General features: G+C 42.2%; 3 protein-coding genes across 4 annotated transcripts; 1 reads left to right on the forward strand and 2 right to left on the reverse strand.

The window, feature by feature from the left end:
* Window positions 1-877: 877 nt before the first annotated feature.
* On the reverse strand, window positions 878-7,439 carry LOC140307325 (uncharacterized). 2 transcript variants are annotated; one of them, XM_072386149.1, is made up of 9 exons: window positions 7,237-7,439; window positions 4,610-5,837; window positions 3,285-3,399; window positions 2,832-3,012; window positions 2,706-2,720; window positions 2,414-2,497; window positions 1,776-1,846; window positions 1,439-1,574; window positions 878-1,350 (listed from the first exon to the last, which is right to left on the reverse strand). In XM_072386149.1, exons 1-9 carry the CDS (start codon window positions 7,309-7,311, stop codon window positions 1,327-1,329), a joined length of 1,929 nt encoding a protein of 642 aa, XP_072242250.1. In that variant the 5' UTR covers window positions 7,312-7,439; the 3' UTR covers window positions 878-1,326. The 2 variants fall into 2 exon arrangements, with proteins under 2 accessions (XP_072242250.1, XP_072242251.1); XM_072386150.1 differs by lacking the exon at window positions 2,706-2,720.
* A 189-nt stretch (window positions 7,440-7,628) lies between these two features.
* Window positions 7,629-12,643, reverse strand: slc35b4 (solute carrier family 35 member B4). Its single transcript, XM_072386151.1, has 10 exons — window positions 12,392-12,643; window positions 10,965-11,078; window positions 10,769-10,871; window positions 10,622-10,671; window positions 10,447-10,528; window positions 10,285-10,345; window positions 9,956-10,065; window positions 9,702-9,777; window positions 9,535-9,610; window positions 7,629-9,120 (listed from the first exon to the last, which is right to left on the reverse strand). The coding sequence occupies exons 1-10, from the start codon at window positions 12,466-12,468 to the stop codon at window positions 8,877-8,879; spliced, it is 993 nt and encodes a 330-aa protein (XP_072242252.1). The 5' UTR covers window positions 12,469-12,643; the 3' UTR covers window positions 7,629-8,876.
* Window positions 12,644-13,540: 897 nt separating this feature from the next.
* golt1bb (golgi transport 1Bb) lies at window positions 13,541-15,889 on the forward strand. The gene is made up of 5 exons (XM_072385239.1): window positions 13,541-13,705; window positions 14,083-14,174; window positions 14,264-14,442; window positions 14,521-14,602; window positions 15,316-15,889. The coding sequence occupies exons 1-5, from the start codon at window positions 13,681-13,683 to the stop codon at window positions 15,352-15,354; spliced, it is 417 nt and encodes a 138-aa protein (XP_072241340.1). The 5' UTR covers window positions 13,541-13,680; the 3' UTR covers window positions 15,355-15,889.
* Window positions 15,890-17,029: the final 1,140 nt, after the last annotated feature.

Consider the following 17,029-nt stretch of genomic DNA (forward strand, 5'->3'; position numbering starts at 1 on the left):
TGATATAATATCACTGTAGCGTAAACTTTTTACATTTTCAATAAATTTCCCCCAAATATCCCTAATTTTTTGTTAGCGTACATCCAGAAAAGAAGGCTCCTACCTGAGCACACATTAGAGCTTTTTATGATCTTATTCATAAGAAAGAAAAAATTAAAAAGTTGAGAGATCGCGGTTTTCATTGGGGATGTCTCTACACTTTGTCCCCTTCAGCCCTGACCAGACTCTTTCTCTGCTGCTAAAAACATCCCCACAGCATAATGCTGCCACCACCATGCTTTGCCGACAGTGTGGCTTTGTGCAGGTGATGAGCCACGTCTGACTTCAAGACACAACACTCAGTTAAGGCAAAAGAGCCTGACTTTGTGATTCACTCTTGTAAAGAGTCCTGATGGTGCATACCTGAAAACTCTACGCATGCCGCCAGGTGTTCACTGTGGTGAAGCTTATGACTGACTAATCCGCCACAAAGCGATTCTTGGTTACCGTTTACATTCTTCACAGCCAGTTTCAAGAGAATTATGTGGCCAGATTTCTGGAAACCCCAGTTAGGAATCGTACAACCTCAGTGTCTTGAACACATTTATTGTGTCGTGGAATGAGCTGATGGTTGCGCACAATGTTGGTCTTTTATGTGTCAACCATAGTTAAAGTAAAAAGCTAAATAAAGAAATGTACACAAATTATTGTATTCTCAAAATGTAAAATGGCAGCATTCTCTAAGTGAATGGGTTTCTTCTTCATGTTGGAGGATGAATATTGCAACACTTCTAGTATTTTGTTTTTTAAATTAAGTGATAAAAGCTTCATTTAGTTTGAGTTTACCCAGAGGCAACAACCACACATCAACTCTTCCTTAAACTGTGAGCTGGTCCAATATGTTTAACTTCAAAGTTTATTGATGCACAAGTCTTTTTGTTCAGGTTGCACACTCCGCTTCCTGAACAGTTCTTTCATGCATCTGCACACTGATTAATTAGCTTTCAGAACGTCAAAGGCACACAAAATGATTCAACCAACCAAAGTCTTAAATCTACCTCGTGTTTGCATTTACAAATGCCATTTGCTATTGTACTGACAGTTGGTTTTACAGTGATCGATATTTAGTGTCTCTTTACTTTACTTTAATGCTTGACTGCGTTTGTGACAGCACAACCTCAGCGGATTACTACACCACACATGCAAGTCTGTGGGCAGGTGGCACTTCTTCAGTTACATGAAAAGGCTGGATGTGACTCCTCCGTGACTCCTGAAACATCTCTCAGTTTCAGTCCATTTTCGTGTTTCTGCAGTCGTAAAACTGTCGCCCTCTTCCAGGGTTCCACATTAACCCCCAGTGATCAATTTAGTCTGTAAGAGAAAAACAAATTAGGTTAAAATGTTAGTGATTAAAAGAGTGAGCAGTATATTTCAGCAGTGCTACAATGTCAGCTCGTACTTTCTTGGCGTTGTCCACACACTGCATGTAAGCCGATGCGATACCCGAGCAGGACAGAGTCTTCCCTGTGTTCTCCCTGTAGCATTTCAGTATCTGACCCTGCAAGTCTCCACACACTGGCTGGATATCAAAACGCCTGAGAGAGAGACAGCAAAATAAAATAAAAAAACAAACATTAAGTTTAGATGCCCCTGAATTTAAGAGAAACATTAACATCAGCCTTTAATCATTTATGTACTGTCAATTATAAAAATCAGTTTTACACAACACTGATTACAGCTGTTAATGTACACAAACTAAAAAAAAAAACTAAAAAAAAAACAGGATACAGACTTACGCAAATCGATTGTGAGTTTCTTCTTTGCCTTTCTGGAAGCTCTCGGCAGACACTTTATAAAAGTCTGCATACTATTGTGGAAAAAACAAACAGACACACACATCATCTTAAAAGGTAAAATACCACAGAGAAGTTCAACTGTATTGGATTAAATTTGCACTCATCTGCACTCTTTGATGTAACTGAGATGAAGAGTTGGTGAGTTTACTGCCCCCTAGTGGCCAGAAACCATGTTTCTGAGTCTCAGCTAGAAATCAGTGACACTACTTCCAACTCTGCCCCAATCAGAATTGAGAGTAACAATTTGTGAAATTTTTACACCTGGAAAGATTGGTAATGATGATGAAAATGAGGTTTTATTCTATTTTGTTTTCTTTTTTTAATAACACTTATTTTTTCTTGCCGTTTGAACTTTCTAAATATTCAGTGTGTTACGAGGCAACCAGTGAAGACTATTTTCTATGTTCTATTGCGAATTAAACATTATGCTTTATGAGATTTACAAATCACTCCAGTCTGCTTTTAAACGTCCCAAGTTTTTAGGAAATGCGGTTATAGATCAAATCTATCTCTGTCTGATTTAAGCATATAACCATAAAAGGAGTAAACCAGTTTAAATGTCATCAAGATTAATTTACCTTTTCTTCAAGTTTTGTAACATGTTCCTTGTGAAGAGCATCTCGCTTCTTCAACTCCTTCTCTTTCTCCTCCACCTGATGAGCCTGCACAAGTTCAGCATTTAAGAACATCAACACCACAGGAAGCTCTAACATACAGTGACACCCAGGTTCCAAGAGCCTCTACGATACTCTTTGCTCCGTCTCTTTAGTAATTATTAGCAGCAAGCGATATCAGCGGATTTAAGTGTGATATGAGCAAGCTGAAAGTAGAAGAGTCAGACATGCACGTATGAAGTCTGTCCCGTCTTACCTTCAGCTCCATCCACTGAAACATCAGGGCAAGAAAGAAAAAGAAGCACAATAAGAGAAGGAATGACTTCATCTTAATGAGAGAGATCCTGACACATAAAAGCAACGCATGTCTCCTTGTGCTTACATAAAGCTGCACCTTGAGCCTCTCGTCCTCTGACTTCAGGCGCTCTTTCGCGATGGACTCTGTCAGCTTCTCCAGGTATGCCGTTTTATCCGCCTCCAGGGTCTTCTTCACCTGCTCCTCCACCTGAGCCTGAGCGTCTGCCTGAGCCTCTGCTTGAGCCTGAGCCCTCATCTCCTCCAGCCTTCACAAGTTCAAACCACCATTGCCGTTTTGCATTTGTTTATGTAGACACAAAGCTCTCATTTAAGCCTCGAAACCATCAAATTAATGCCACCGACTAACGCAATAATTAATTCAGAAATCATAAGCTTTTTATATACAGCATCCGTGGCAGAAACTTCTACTTTAATTTCATAAAATAAGCCCTTCCATCAAGTCCAAAAGAATACAAAACTCAGCACATACATGATGGGACTGGACAGAAACTCAGTCAAACTTTCAGCATGTACTTACTTTTGCTGCAGCTCCTGCCTCCTCTGGTTGAGCTCCTCCTCCAGACTTCTTTGCATCTCAGCTTTGATCTCCTGCCTCAGTTCCTCCTCCACCACTGCAGGGGGAACTGTCTGGGCTTCATGTGAACAGAAATTATTATTTTTTTTTTTCAGACAAAAGAAAGTTGTTTATTCTTTTATTTAAAGAAATAGAGCTGTTAAATTGGTTACTGTTGAGTTTGCATGTTCTTCTGTGTGTGTCTGGGTTCTCTCCCTCAGTCCAAAAAAACATGCACGTTAGCTTTAATTGGTGATTTGAATTGACCCTCTGTGTGAGCGTTAGCATGTATGGTTGTTTGTCTTGTTTGTCTCTGCATGGCCCTGTGATGGACTGGGTGTATCCTGCCTCTCGCCTGATGGCAGCTGGGATAGTCTCCAGCATCCCCTGCGACCCGGGACTCAATTAAGCGAGTATATAAAATGGAATGATGGAAGCTTGGAAACGTTTGAGGTCGTTTCTTTCAGAGCAGTTGATGGAATTACCTGACATGTGAGGCTATGCTGCATTTGGAGCTCACAGTTTCTGATTATCACAAGCAAGAATCAAAGAAAATGCCACTATATGTTGGATATCCAGGTAGACAACTGTCCAAATCCCAGTCCACAGGCTATGTCATTCCCACATTTGCTTAGTGTAGAATGTTTTTTGTCATTCTTCATTGATAAACATTACTTTTTTTGCCCTTTCGTCTCCTCAGTCGAGTGATCCAATGTGTGATGAAGAACATTAATGGTTTGTAAAGAAGCAACAAGCAAACAAGGAAGCAGCCATCTTATTTTCCTGTATCCAATATGTGGGGGTGAAAAAAAAAAAAATTATATATATATATTTTTTCTGTACACGGGTACTTAGATCATTAAACACTTATGTACTGAGACTAATCGCCTCTCACCAAAGTTACTGCTGGTTTACTGCTTAAGGAAGGGAGCTATGGAAAACTGCTACTACCAGAGTTATCAGAACAACTATGGTTCTGAGTTACTACAGTGCAACAGATATTTACAAAAAAAAAAATTTAATTCCTCCAACAGCTCTCAGAACTGTGAGAAAGCTCATCTGTTCTATAAGAAACATGCACACCTTATTGGTTAGAAAACAGTACAGGGCCAAACCAAAATGAGAGCACGCTCACATGCACTACAGACTCACAGTGGACACGGTTTACTCTAGATCTAAGTTTAAAATGTACTCCTTCCAACCTCTACCTTGATGTATTCCCTGAAATGCTCAAAAGCAGGCATCTGAAAGCAACGCTAACTGTGGTCAATGTGACCAACACAACTCACTTGATACAGGTGGAGGCGCCGCGTTCACAACGGGGACTTCGTCTTCAACAACAGGGGGTGGAGGTGCGGTCATCGTGGGCTCCTCGGAAGGTGGAGCTGGATCAGGAGGAGGAGGTGCTTTGAGCTCTGGAGGGGGTTCGATTGCAGGCACATCAGTGGGCGCAACAGACATCTCGTCACACTGACAGGGTGCTGCGGTTTCGTCTGAAGAGGGGACTGCAGCTGGAGTGGGCTCTGCAGGAGGTGGAGGTGGTGCTGAATCAACAGCTGGAGCCACCGCTGGAGGCCCTTCTTCAGCTACAGCAGATGGGAGGGCAGCCTTAATGGGAGTCATCTCTGCTTGTGGGGGCAAAACCACAGCTGGAGCCGAGTCAACAGGGGTTGCGATTTCAGCTGGTGGAGATTCACTATCAGGAGACAGCTGAACCGTTTCTGCTGGTGGAGGTGATGGAGCAGCAGGGTCAAGAGGCTCAGCAGCAGCGGGCTCAATAATAAGAGATGTTGTTTTCACGATTTCACAGGGAAGACCTGAAGGCCCAGAAGGAGGCACAGATGCTGTAGACGACTCCACAGGTGGAGGGAGGATCACAGGTCGATCGATTTGCTCTGCTATCTGGGCTGTAGTCGGAGTTTCTGGCTTTGCAGGTGGAGGAGGTGCTGTGGGCTCCACCGAGGCAGGAGGGGGGGTAAGTTCTACAGGAGGAGCAGGTTCCACTGGTGGTGGTGTAGGTAAGGCTTCCTGAGGAGGTGGAGGAGGGGTGAGTTCTACAGGAGAAGCAGGTTCCACTGGTGGTGGTGTAGGTAAGGCTTCCTGAGGAGGTGGAGGAGGTGCTGTGGGCTCCACCGAGGCAGGAGGGGGGGTGAGTTCTACAGGAGAAGCAGGTTCCACTGGTGGTGGTGTCGGTAAGGCTTCCTGAGGAGGTGGAGGAGGTGCTGTGGGCTCCACTAAGGCAGGAGGAAGGGCATGAAAGTTAACCGGAGGAGGGGGAGTGAGTTTTACAGGAGGAGCAGGTTCCACTGGTGGTGGTGTGGGTAAGGCTTCCTGAGGAGGTGGAGGAGGAGTGGGATCTGGGATGAATGGAGGGGGAGGAGGTGTCAGAAGGGGCAACAAGTGTTCAACAGACGGGGCAGGAACTGGAGTGGCCACCGGCGTTTGTGGCTCAGGTGAGAAGTGAGGACACACGGCATCTGAAGAATGTTTCATCCGATTGATGACTTTGTCTGAAAGCTGATGAAAGAGAAATGAAGAAATAAATAAGAGCCATTAGTGTTGTGAGCACCACCTTCTGGGCATAATGACCACCTATTCTAATTATCAGGATGTTTTCAGGCTTGCTGTCTTTTTAATGTTTTAAGATCTGTTCTTGCAGCTTTGTTTCTATCTGGCCTGAAGTCCGGAGGGGCGTTACATAAAGCGGCACCAGTTAAACCAGTATCATTTCAAAAAAGATTTATTCAAAGGTTGATCAAAGATATCAAGGCAACAGTCCACCACATTTCAGAAAGATGGCACAGAGGATATCAATCAATCTTGAGTGAATCGAACAAGCTGAACCAGGATGAGTTGGTGACAGTTGATTCAATGAGTCTGAAAGCAGACAGACATCACATACTAAGAAACAATGAACTGTTATGAAGACGAAGCGGCCATCTGGGTCAACAGAAGAGCACAAGAATAAAAATAAATAGCTAAACCGGTTCCTTCACATAACAGAAGGGAGGCTCTGGCAGCTTGTTGCTGGTCATCAGGGAGGTCATCGCAATCCAACAACAGAGGAGTTCAACTTTGAGGGTTTGCTGTAGGATTCTGATTTCTTTTCCGCAGAACTTTTGTGATTCAGGTGCTGAGAAAAGGACATGAGCCGTCAACACGGCATAATACCAGTGGATGTGTTGTTTCACGTGGGAAGTAATTGAAGTTATGTAAAGAGATTGATTTTGAAAATCAAACTTTCAACTAAAACTAAACAAAACTCCCAGAAATGATCCAGAAATTATTTTTGGTCAATAGATAATAGTTTTTGTAGTTTATTTCTTCTTCTTTTTTTTTTAAAGTCGGCCTAAATCGACGGATCAGACTTAAAATTTAAATAATAATTTTAAGAATAAAATTAAAAAGGTTAATCTCTGAAACCCTGTTTAACTTTGCCAGAACGGCTAATTCATGACAACAGAAACCTTCCATCTTCAAAAAGTTACCCATTATGTCACCAGTAGAGGTGATACGGTTTTTTAACCTGCCTTTAATGGCAAGGTTCCTCTCAAGACACTTGATTATTTGATTTAGTTTTTTTTGGCATGTTGGGGAGTTGGAGTTTAATAAAATGTACAGATGTTAAAAGAAACATTTTCCCCTCAGATGGAGTTCTGAGGGGAAAATGTTTCGCTGCATGACAGTGACACAACTATGTTCCGTCTATATTTATCACTGGGGTGCAGCTTCTAACATGGTGCAGAGTAACAACAAACACAAGGGCGAGCAGCACCGAGGTTCTAAAGTCACATAAGCAGGACAGGTAACGTGAGAATGCAAAATCTACATGAAACAGTAGCTTCAGAGTGCATCTGCGCTCGCATGCTGCTGCTGCTGCTGCAGACGCCTTTAGTTTCTCGGAGCTTTCACTCACCCGAATGCCCTTCACAAAAGCAACTCCCCCGTTTTCATCCTCCTCAGAGAAGTGACTCGGGCCGTTTCCCCCCATCCTCTCCCGCTGCTGCACACTTTTACCGGGTCTCTGTCAGCACCGAAATTATTTAATTCACTTCGGATGGGCGCTCACAGATATCAGCTCCTCACAGCTGCAACGAGTGGCACCGTGAGTACAACGGCAGCTGCCATTGGATGGAGCTGAGCAGCGCTTCTGCGGATTGGTCCCTGGAGCTGCGCGTCAACGAACCGTAACGGAACAAAGTGTCCTCGCAGTCTGTTTCGAGTAAAACTTCAGCACGTAGTACAATACAGCTATCTTGAATGAACATCGCACCACTGGTGTCAGAAACTCTAATTGGAGCCTTTTTTAATTCAAGTGGGCAAGGAGTGTAAAGATTTATTGGTGACAAATACTGGTCCAACACACCTGAGACAACATGACAAGGACACAATCTAACCAGCATCAATAACAAATCCTTATGTATATCCTGGCTCCAACTGCTCCTTAAACGTGAATGGCCTCAGTTTATTCATCATGAAAATACTGAGCTTAGTGTAATCCTACCGATGACACGGAGCATGTAAATTAGCTGGAACTTCACAAAAAAATAAATATCTAATCAAGATTACAGATATTAGGAGAACAAGTTGCACCACCTGTCAGTGTGAAGGCTACCGAGGTACTACTGCTTAGGAAGAGTTAATCCTGGTGAGATTTCTATTTTCTTTTTTTGTCAGCAAACCTCATGAAAAGTCCAAAACCAATTATGAATATGTAACAACCCCCCCTTCTATCTAAAACTGTAAAGTGAAACTGTGCTTTTGGTGGGGAGCATGGAGAGCACTGAGGGTCGTTGTAAGTCTCTGGAAGCTCAGACGGAAAAAAGTCGAGCTGGAAGATGCTGCAAATCAAAAAACTATAGAGTTGGTCTGCCGGGTCCGTTGGTCGAACACATTTTACTTGTAATATTGTATTACCTTTAGATTCTTTAAAGATTTGCATCTGGAGTAGGGTTTAAAGGGGGCCCACAGACGGACGTAAAGCAGTGAGAAGCAGATCAATGGCCCACGCATGCATAGGGATACAGACGTCCAGGACTGCTCTTCTCATTTGTTGTGAATGAGACGAGGCTTTTCAGCCCAGCATCTGAGCTCCACAGAGCTGCCTGGCTACACATCAACAGGAAAGTTGAGAGTAGTCCAAGGTGTAAACCCTGCGATGCATTTTGAGTGACAACCAGGCGAGGACCAGGGCTCAATTTCAGCTCCGAAGCAGGACTGGAATACCGGGTCAGACATAACTTGGGTGCACCCCCACCCCCACTACCTACTAATGAAAGGCTACAGCCATTTTGCACCCATATGCATCAACAAAGCATAACGTTGTGTTGGTTTTGGTCTTTTCATGAGATCAGATTTTTTAGAACATGTTAAAGATTGTCACTAGCTCCCTCCTTTTAACTTTTGGTTGTTTGTATTTGAGCAGATCGTGAATGACTTGGTCAAGTACGAAAACAAAATTGCCCTAAATATAAAACCACTTCAGGAGCGTTAAAAATAATCTCACAGTCCAACACAGTGGGATGTTTTCATCGCCATCCAACAGTCTCTGCTCCGTCACTCCGCCTTCTTTTCCTTGGCCCCCCGCAGAGCCGCCTGTACGCTACTCCACACCTCCGTGTACAACAGGGTGCCCACGAAGACCACGGCTGTGCCCACCCAGTGCCAGGCAGTGAAGGGGTTTTGGAAGTAAAGGATGGAGAAGATGAGGCTGAGGAACTTTCTGAGTGTCACCACCAGGGTGACGGTCAGTGAAGCGCACTCTGTCGTCAAGATGAACACCCCGCGGATGCACACATACCTGCGGAAATGGTTAAAGTCTGCAACAAGACTCAGAGGGAAATAATAAATCGTGGTCATATAAAACAAGCAGCTCTGAAGAATCAATCCGAACTCCTGGAAGCTATAACGGGCTTTGTGTCCCTTTACAGACACCAGATTAATCAATACTTAGAATTACAGTCTGTTGCAGCCCAGCTTTATTTTACCTATAAATAACTGCTGAATAAATCCATGTGTTATGTAATAATGCTGCCTTAACACAAGCAGCTGCAGGTGGGCTTTAACTAAATACAAATTGTATTAATAAATAAATTAGGAGTAAGTAAGAATTACAATTAAAGGCAGACTTTCAAGGCGATGCCTTGGCTCTACTCGCTGCCTCTCACAGTAAATAAATCCATATGAGCAAAACATTACTTTTTGTACAGGATACTGAGTGATAACATTGATCAGCAGGTAGAGCCACATTATGGGCATAGTTCGTTCAACCACTGGGACGATTACAGGAGCTGTCAGAAAAAGGGAAAAAAAAAACATGTTGTTTACATCTGTGATCAGTGGCACAAACAGAAATATTCCCGACCCATTGTTGGAACTCACTGCTCTGACTGAAGAGGATGCAGTGGTTGTAGATGTCTGTGGAGAGAAGCAGGAAACCAGGCAAAGGAAGGAAGTGCTGCAAAGACACAAACAGACTTATCTATGTTATTCCACTTAGATTAGAGGTATGTAAAACATTACAACGCAAATTCCTGCCAAAAAAAAACAAACAACTGTCAATAAGGGGATAAACTCACTCCCCCATAAAGGCTAAAATGAGGGTCTGTGGTTGTCTGAGCTGAGGGAAAACTCACATTATAGAAGAGAGCCTCTTTGGAGTGTTTTCCGTACTGCTTGTACAGCGTCTCCTGGAAAATGCCCATCCTTGCAGACATGAGCAGAGCAAAGGTCAACATGGCGATGCCTGAATGAACAGTAACCAGACAAAGAAAAACAATGAACAGAATCAACAAAAGAAACACAAGTTCATGGTGCTGTTTGGTAGATCTTATTAAGGTTCTTTAAAATATCAAAGACAGTGAACAACACAACCGAAACCAAATCTCAACTGATTTACCAATCTAACTCTAGTATGTGCGCAGTCACTTATTTATTATTTTTTAATCTTTGCACCCCTACTCACCTATAAGCCAGTGCATAAAGGCATAGAAGCCTTGGTCTTCTGATCCCTCGCTGGACACATTCTGTACAAACAAGCCAGGAGTACATCACTACAAACCGATGATCTGTTAAACTGCGTTGCGTTGTGACCACCAACAGAGAACACGTTCGGCAGAGTACTCACCACTTGTCTGGCAGACATGATGGTGCAGATGAAGATGCCAGCTGAAACTAAAGCTATAGACAGATATTTGCTGGCCGAATACCTGCAGAGAGAGAACGTGAGATGCATTCAATCCGCACCACAATGCACTGTAAAGCGGGCATGACTTCTGCGAGTTCCGGGAGGTGGAAGTTACCTCTTCTTCAGGATGACTATTCCGAGAATCATGTTAGCGATTAGGGATCCCTGTGTGGAAGCAACAGGGCGGTTCAACCAGAGGTCAGCCTGAGGTGGAAGAACAATTATGCAATTATGCTTGGTGATAAGGAGAAGTCACACTTACAGATCTGAAGATCATGTGTAACGGCATGGCGATGTTGAAGTTGAGAGCGTAGTTGTTGATGACGCTGACAGTGAAGAACATGGTCACCATGATGACATAGTTACTGGAAGAAAAAAAAAAAAGGAAAAAGAAGACAAATGTTGATTTAGCTTTGGCCCTTAAGCTCACCTGATGCAGAATATTCAAATCCACTTACCGGACAGGGATTGCTGGTTTCTTCCTCCCGAAGTTCGTTTCAAAGATGAAACCTTCTAAGGCGATGAACACAAACTGAGCGAAAGTAACTATGTTGCCGCATCCTGGAAAATCTCTGAAAGACAAACCATCCAACTTTAACAACTTGCAATGGGAAGACTAGAAAAAAAAAGAATATTATCAAGATTGCAGTTATAGTAAGAGTGTAGGTCGTGTGTCGCGTTATATTGGAAAATACGCTCTGAATTGGTGCATCAAAATGTATAATACAGTAATAATACAATGTAATAAATCAGGATGCTGATATCAGACCAAACACACATTAGAAAATAAATCAGTCTAGGAAAATGTTCAATCAATAAAATTCCACTTTGGTCATGACTTTATGTCATTAAGGAACAGCCGAAGAGCCAAATGTGCTTTTTAATCAAGCTAAAAATGCAAGAGCTTTATGTGCAGCTCTCATGATTAAAAACAGCAGGCATGTATTAAAGTACTAATTTGCGCAACCAGCATTTTTCTGACAGCAGTCCACTCTTAAGTGCAGCAGCTGTTTCTTTAAAAACAAAAACAAAAATTCCCATTCATAAAATATGCTCTTCTTACGGATGAAGTCTTTAACTGTGGGTTTTGTTAACTGGTCCCTTTGGTTTCTGACTGAACACCAATAGAACCACACACAGTTTCCTTATGTGATTCAATGCAGCGGCAGCATTGAATTGTAACCAAACATAAAAACATGTTTGTACATTATGGAGCTATATAAAATATGGAGCTTGCGATTCTGTGACAACGCAGCACACTCGCACACCAAATATTGTCATTTGGTCTGGTGGGGTTACTGATGTATGACTCGATGGATCGACAGATATGACACATCCCCCTCTGCTAAGAAGCTAATAAGATGAGATGGACCTATATTCATCCCACAAGGGGAAACTCTACATACAAAGGGAAACCGTGAAAACTTCCTCGGCAGCATGTTATATCTTCAGAATATGTTATGCTGGTGATCTGGCCACGAGAGCCACCTTGATTGAAACTGTAACTTCAGCCTCAGCATCATTTTCATCCCATAGTGGTTTCACAGTTCACCCATCTGAGCAACAGTCTCTCCTCACAGTACTGAAAGGAACTTGGAGGACTTAGTCTGCACACTTTATCTTTTAAACTCTTTTTAAGCTGTGGCATGATGATTCAAATGAGTTTTTAAATTATGTAAGGAAAACCCCCACTGGATTGAAGATTTAATTTGCTGAACCCACACCAAAATGTAAGAGTACTTTAACGACACCTCCCTGCTAACATGCAGCTAAGACCAGTCCCCTTAAACTCTGTTGCAGGGTCATGTGAAATCAGAAATGGGTTGCATTTTGAGAACCTTTGTACTGCAAAGTCGACATGAGTCCATCTAAGTTTGTCACTGACCTCACAAGCAGCTCCAGAGACACCACATTGCTACAACATCCGACAAAAACCAGGACAACGGCAAACATGGTCCCCATGGTGGTTTTAACAACCCAACAAAATCGGCTGATAACGCGTTACTTATTAAAGCAAATTGCCGAGCGGTGCATGTTTGAAAATGAGCCGCGGTTTGTGTTTCAAAGGAGGTCTTCTGTCTTTACAAAATCCTGCTTCAGCTGAACACGTCTGAAACTGAGCTTTCGCTGTTCCTGTTTCCACATGCTCGTGGGAGTTGTAGTTTATTTCAGATCACTACAAAGAACGGTGCGCTGTGTGCTTGAGGTGTGCCGGTAAAAACGCCATAAACTGACAATATTTGTTGGACCCACTGTTGTGAAGTGCTTGTAACATTCCAAGCTAACCATATACTGACATCTTCAGGATAATTACGATTAACGTGCCAACAGCGCATTTATTGCGCAATTATGAAGCACTTATAAGTCTGAACGTGCGGGCTGACATCGTTAAAGACTTGAAAACAGCAAGAGCTGTACTCTGTCTGAATTTCAGGGTACGGAGGAAAAAAAACTCTTTGATGCATTGTGAGCATAAATCACTGGCAAGTGACTGGTAGCGTATATAGTTTGGATATAACACATACAAGATGTCCTATTAAAAAAACAAAAACAAACAAACCTCTTGAAATTTAACAAACATTACCAATAACAAATTGCACAATAACACCAGTTTTGACTGGAAATATGAAACTAGCTAAGTGTAGCATGAAATATGCTTTTAAATAGCATTCATACATCTAACTTTTCTATGTTGTTAAATAATTAGAGCATGAATTTGATTTGACCTCCTTTACAACTTATCATTTTACTATTCCTTAATTAGCTAAACGAAAAAATTGGAGGATGAGTTACTTAAATTAAAATGTATAGATATTTTGACCTACGGATAACAATTGTGAGATGGATAGTTGGTCAAATACCTACGTAAATATATTAAAACACTCCATAATTTGGAAAAAGTCGTCAAATTTAAGTACTCCTAAACCTGCGAAGACTGAAAAATACAATATGTTTCTCAAAACAGCAACTGTCTGTATAAACGATCTCTGATGAAATGCGTGAGTACGTGGCTCCATTTGACGTCGTGACGTAACAAACCGCTAGCTTTGCCTCCACCGGTGCCACTGCTGTCGTAATAGCAACAGTTTAGTTAGCCAGACATCTTTTGTTTGTTGTAAATTTAGGACGTTACGGCCGTTGTGTGAGTTGGCACGTTCTTCAGCGGCTGTCAAAATGATTTCACTCACAGATTCACAAAGTAAGAGCTGTTTCTGTTTTCCCGCTGTTCTCTGTGGCATCAAACCTGGTTTAGCTGAATATACGAGGCTAACAGCTCAAACACGATTGGCTTAAATCGTCTATACGTCATCGAAGAGTATTTTTTATGAAAAGTAAATCTTCGGTCGGTCCATTTACAATATATAATATCGCGATAGCAAACCTAAAGGTTTAACCAGTGCTTCAGAATGTACTATTGATTTGCATTTCACTGCTAATTTTTGTGATAAGAGCCCAGTGTCCTCATTTTGTTCCGTATTCATCACTGTCACAAGATCACGTCAACCACATTGAGTGATGATATGATGCAAACACATGGGAGATGATTAAAATGTTTTTTCCCCTTCAATTCTGCAGAAATTGGGATGGGGCTGACAGGGTTTGGTGTGTTTTTCCTTTTCTTTGGGATGATGCTGTTTTTTGATAAAGCCCTCCTCGCCATTGGAAATGTGAGTTGATACAAGTTGGGACTTTGCATCAGAGTCTCTCACACTGCTCGAAAGCTGCTAACCTTGTGATGTTTTTCGCTCCCTTGCAGATCCTGTTTGTCTCAGGCCTATCCTTTGTCATAGGCTTAGAGCGCACCTTCAGATTTTTCTTCCAGAGACATAAAGCTAAAGCCACCAGCTTCTTCCTGGGAGGAGTCTTGGTGGTACTGATCGGCTGGCCGATCATCGGAGTTATTCTGGAGATCTACGGATTCTTTCTTTTATTCAGGTCAGCAGAGGTGAAAATGCCTCTTTGTCATCATTATCAGTGCTTGTATCTCATCCCAGTCTCACTTTCTGTTTGCAGGGGATTCTTCCCAGTGGCGGTGGGATTCATCAGACGAGTACCCGTGCTCGGATCTTTGCTCAGCTTACCAGGAATCAGTGCGGTAAGACAATCAATGAGACCAACTCAGACTTTAAACCTTCTGTCCATTGTTAAGTTACCACAAAAACTTATTAGCCACCTTTTTAGATACTACTATTGTGTGCTAATGCGGTTGAGGGACTTCAGTTTTATATCCAGCCTGATACAACATAACTGACGTAAAAGGGGACACTGACATAAAACTGCACGAAACCCATAAACTGCGCACATGTAATCATTATAACTGCACTTTATCGACCTTTTTATTTTTCATGATGCTGTATTATTATCAAATGTAATACTAGAACTAGTAATAACAGTATTGTTATTATTATAATCATTAATTAAACCTTCATTTAACTTGGAATAAGTCTCACTGAGACCAGAGATTTCTTTTTGCTAGAGCGTCTTGGAGATTTTATGATAAAGAAGACAGAGTGTGACAAAGAAGTACAAGTGAAAACATAGAAGATAGCTTCTCTTGTCTTTTCCACCTAAGAGCAAAGCTAAAAGACCAACAACAGTACCAACACAGGCAAGAATAGGACCACCCCACCCCCCAGTGGCATATGCAACGCTGAATGATGCTTTAAACCATACTGTTTTCTGCTGCTTTCCATACCCTTGTTGATTTTGTGGATACAAAAAAAATGAGAATTGAATGATAATTTATGCCCAGTTCTGATTCGGCCTTTCCTGTAAATAACTCTGTCCTGTTTCCTTGCTGTCTTTCAGCTGGTGGACAAAATTGGCGAGAGCAACACCATGGTATAACGGAGAGCTGCTAACGCAACGGAGGACAGTTCCAGTGTTTATATGGTTTCTAAAGATGACTGTATATTCTGACCATTGCCAATCCGCAGCTGTGAATGCAAACATTTCTCTGCACAAAACACACAAGTGTGTCCATGGACGTTCCACTGACATCATCAAGTCTCTTTTCTCAGACACTGGACAAAAACAAAAGACGTGCCCCCCTTAACCAACCCCTCCTTTATAGATCATTCCTTTGTAATATTTATGTATGGTTTACTTTGGACCGCTGGGCTCACTTAAAGGGGAGTTAAGAGCTTTTGAAAGCGTCCGGCTCTCATCTGAGTGCGTTAATTTTTTGGGGTTCTGACATGACGCGTTACTGGCAATTTTTAACTTTCATTAAATATGGTTGCGCTAAATTTTACAGAAATGTGTACTGTTGTTAAAAAAAAAAAAAAAAGGACAAAAAAAGAAGTCAGTCATTTGCGATGGAGATGTTTTACTGTAACTTTTCTAAGTGCATACTTGAAATAAAGTGTTTTGGTTTTTTTTTTTTTGTAAATGAACTCGATGTTTTCTGCAGTAGAGATCATCCAGCAGGATTAGTGACAAAGAAGTTGTCACCATGAAGTTTTGATTTAGATACCCACAAACGGTTCTTTCTACTGCTGTCTATGGACACAAAGATTTTATTCTTCCTTTTATTTCAGAGTCTGAATGAGATGTTAGACGTCCATGCTTGTGTTGTGATACTTGTACACAGTGTGAGTGTACAGGTACCATCTACTTACTCAAATGATGGCTGTAAAATTCAGTTTTGTTTCCTGTAGTCACAGATGATGAGAGCCTGCTAGCACTCAGTTGTTGATGCGCATTCAAATGAATGGCTCCTTATCAGGCCACTGCAGAGCTTGATGATGAGCTGATCATTTGAATCAGGTGTGGTGAATGAGGGAAACATCGAAAACGTGCAGGGCAGTGGGTCATGAGGACCGGAATTGGGAAACACTGGTTTAAAGAGAGAAGAAAACCATCGCTCATCGAGTTTGAAAACCCGCGAGCGCAAACAGTATAACATCCATGAATGATTGAATACTCACAAGGTGCTTAGAAATGGACACAGTTACTCTCCCCTGGGGGATTTTTTTCAATCATACTGCTTTTAGAACAAAAACTCAAAGTGTTCAAGTGGAGAATACGTGTAACAGTAAGTCCACCGTGGAGCTTTTTTTAAGAAGGCATCAGCACTCTGCTTTACAGCCTCAGACCTCCTGCAAGTGTCTGCACCCACACGCTCACTGACACGCTGTCAATACGAGACTCCCTCATTAAGGTCTCACCGGCGTCGTCATCCCGCGGTGACCCTGTCAAGATGCTCTGTTGCTGACGAGAGGTTTAAAAGTTCAAGCTTCTGTCGCGAGTGTCGAATTGGTGGGCGTCGACAGCTCCAACAGCACCTGTCACTCTTCCCGGCAGGAATCTTCCCGTCGCTGTGATGTAATTAAATGACCCATCAGCCTGATCAGCGGCGCTCTATAATGAGCTGACATATTATAGCTTAGCTTTTTTTTTTTTTTTAAATGACACGGCTGCAGTTACAAAGGAGGATGGAGTGTTGATCCAGCGTTACAAAGGGTGAGCAGGAGAGCAACGAGGAACAACAACAGTAAGCGAATAGATCATTATCGTTATC

This window comes from Leuresthes tenuis, unplaced genomic scaffold (genome assembly GCF_036924035.1).
Source record: "Leuresthes tenuis unplaced genomic scaffold, fLeuTen1.0.hap1 SCAF_5, whole genome shotgun sequence".
Classification (NCBI taxonomy): Eukaryota; Metazoa; Chordata; class Actinopteri; order Atheriniformes; family Atherinopsidae; genus Leuresthes; species Leuresthes tenuis.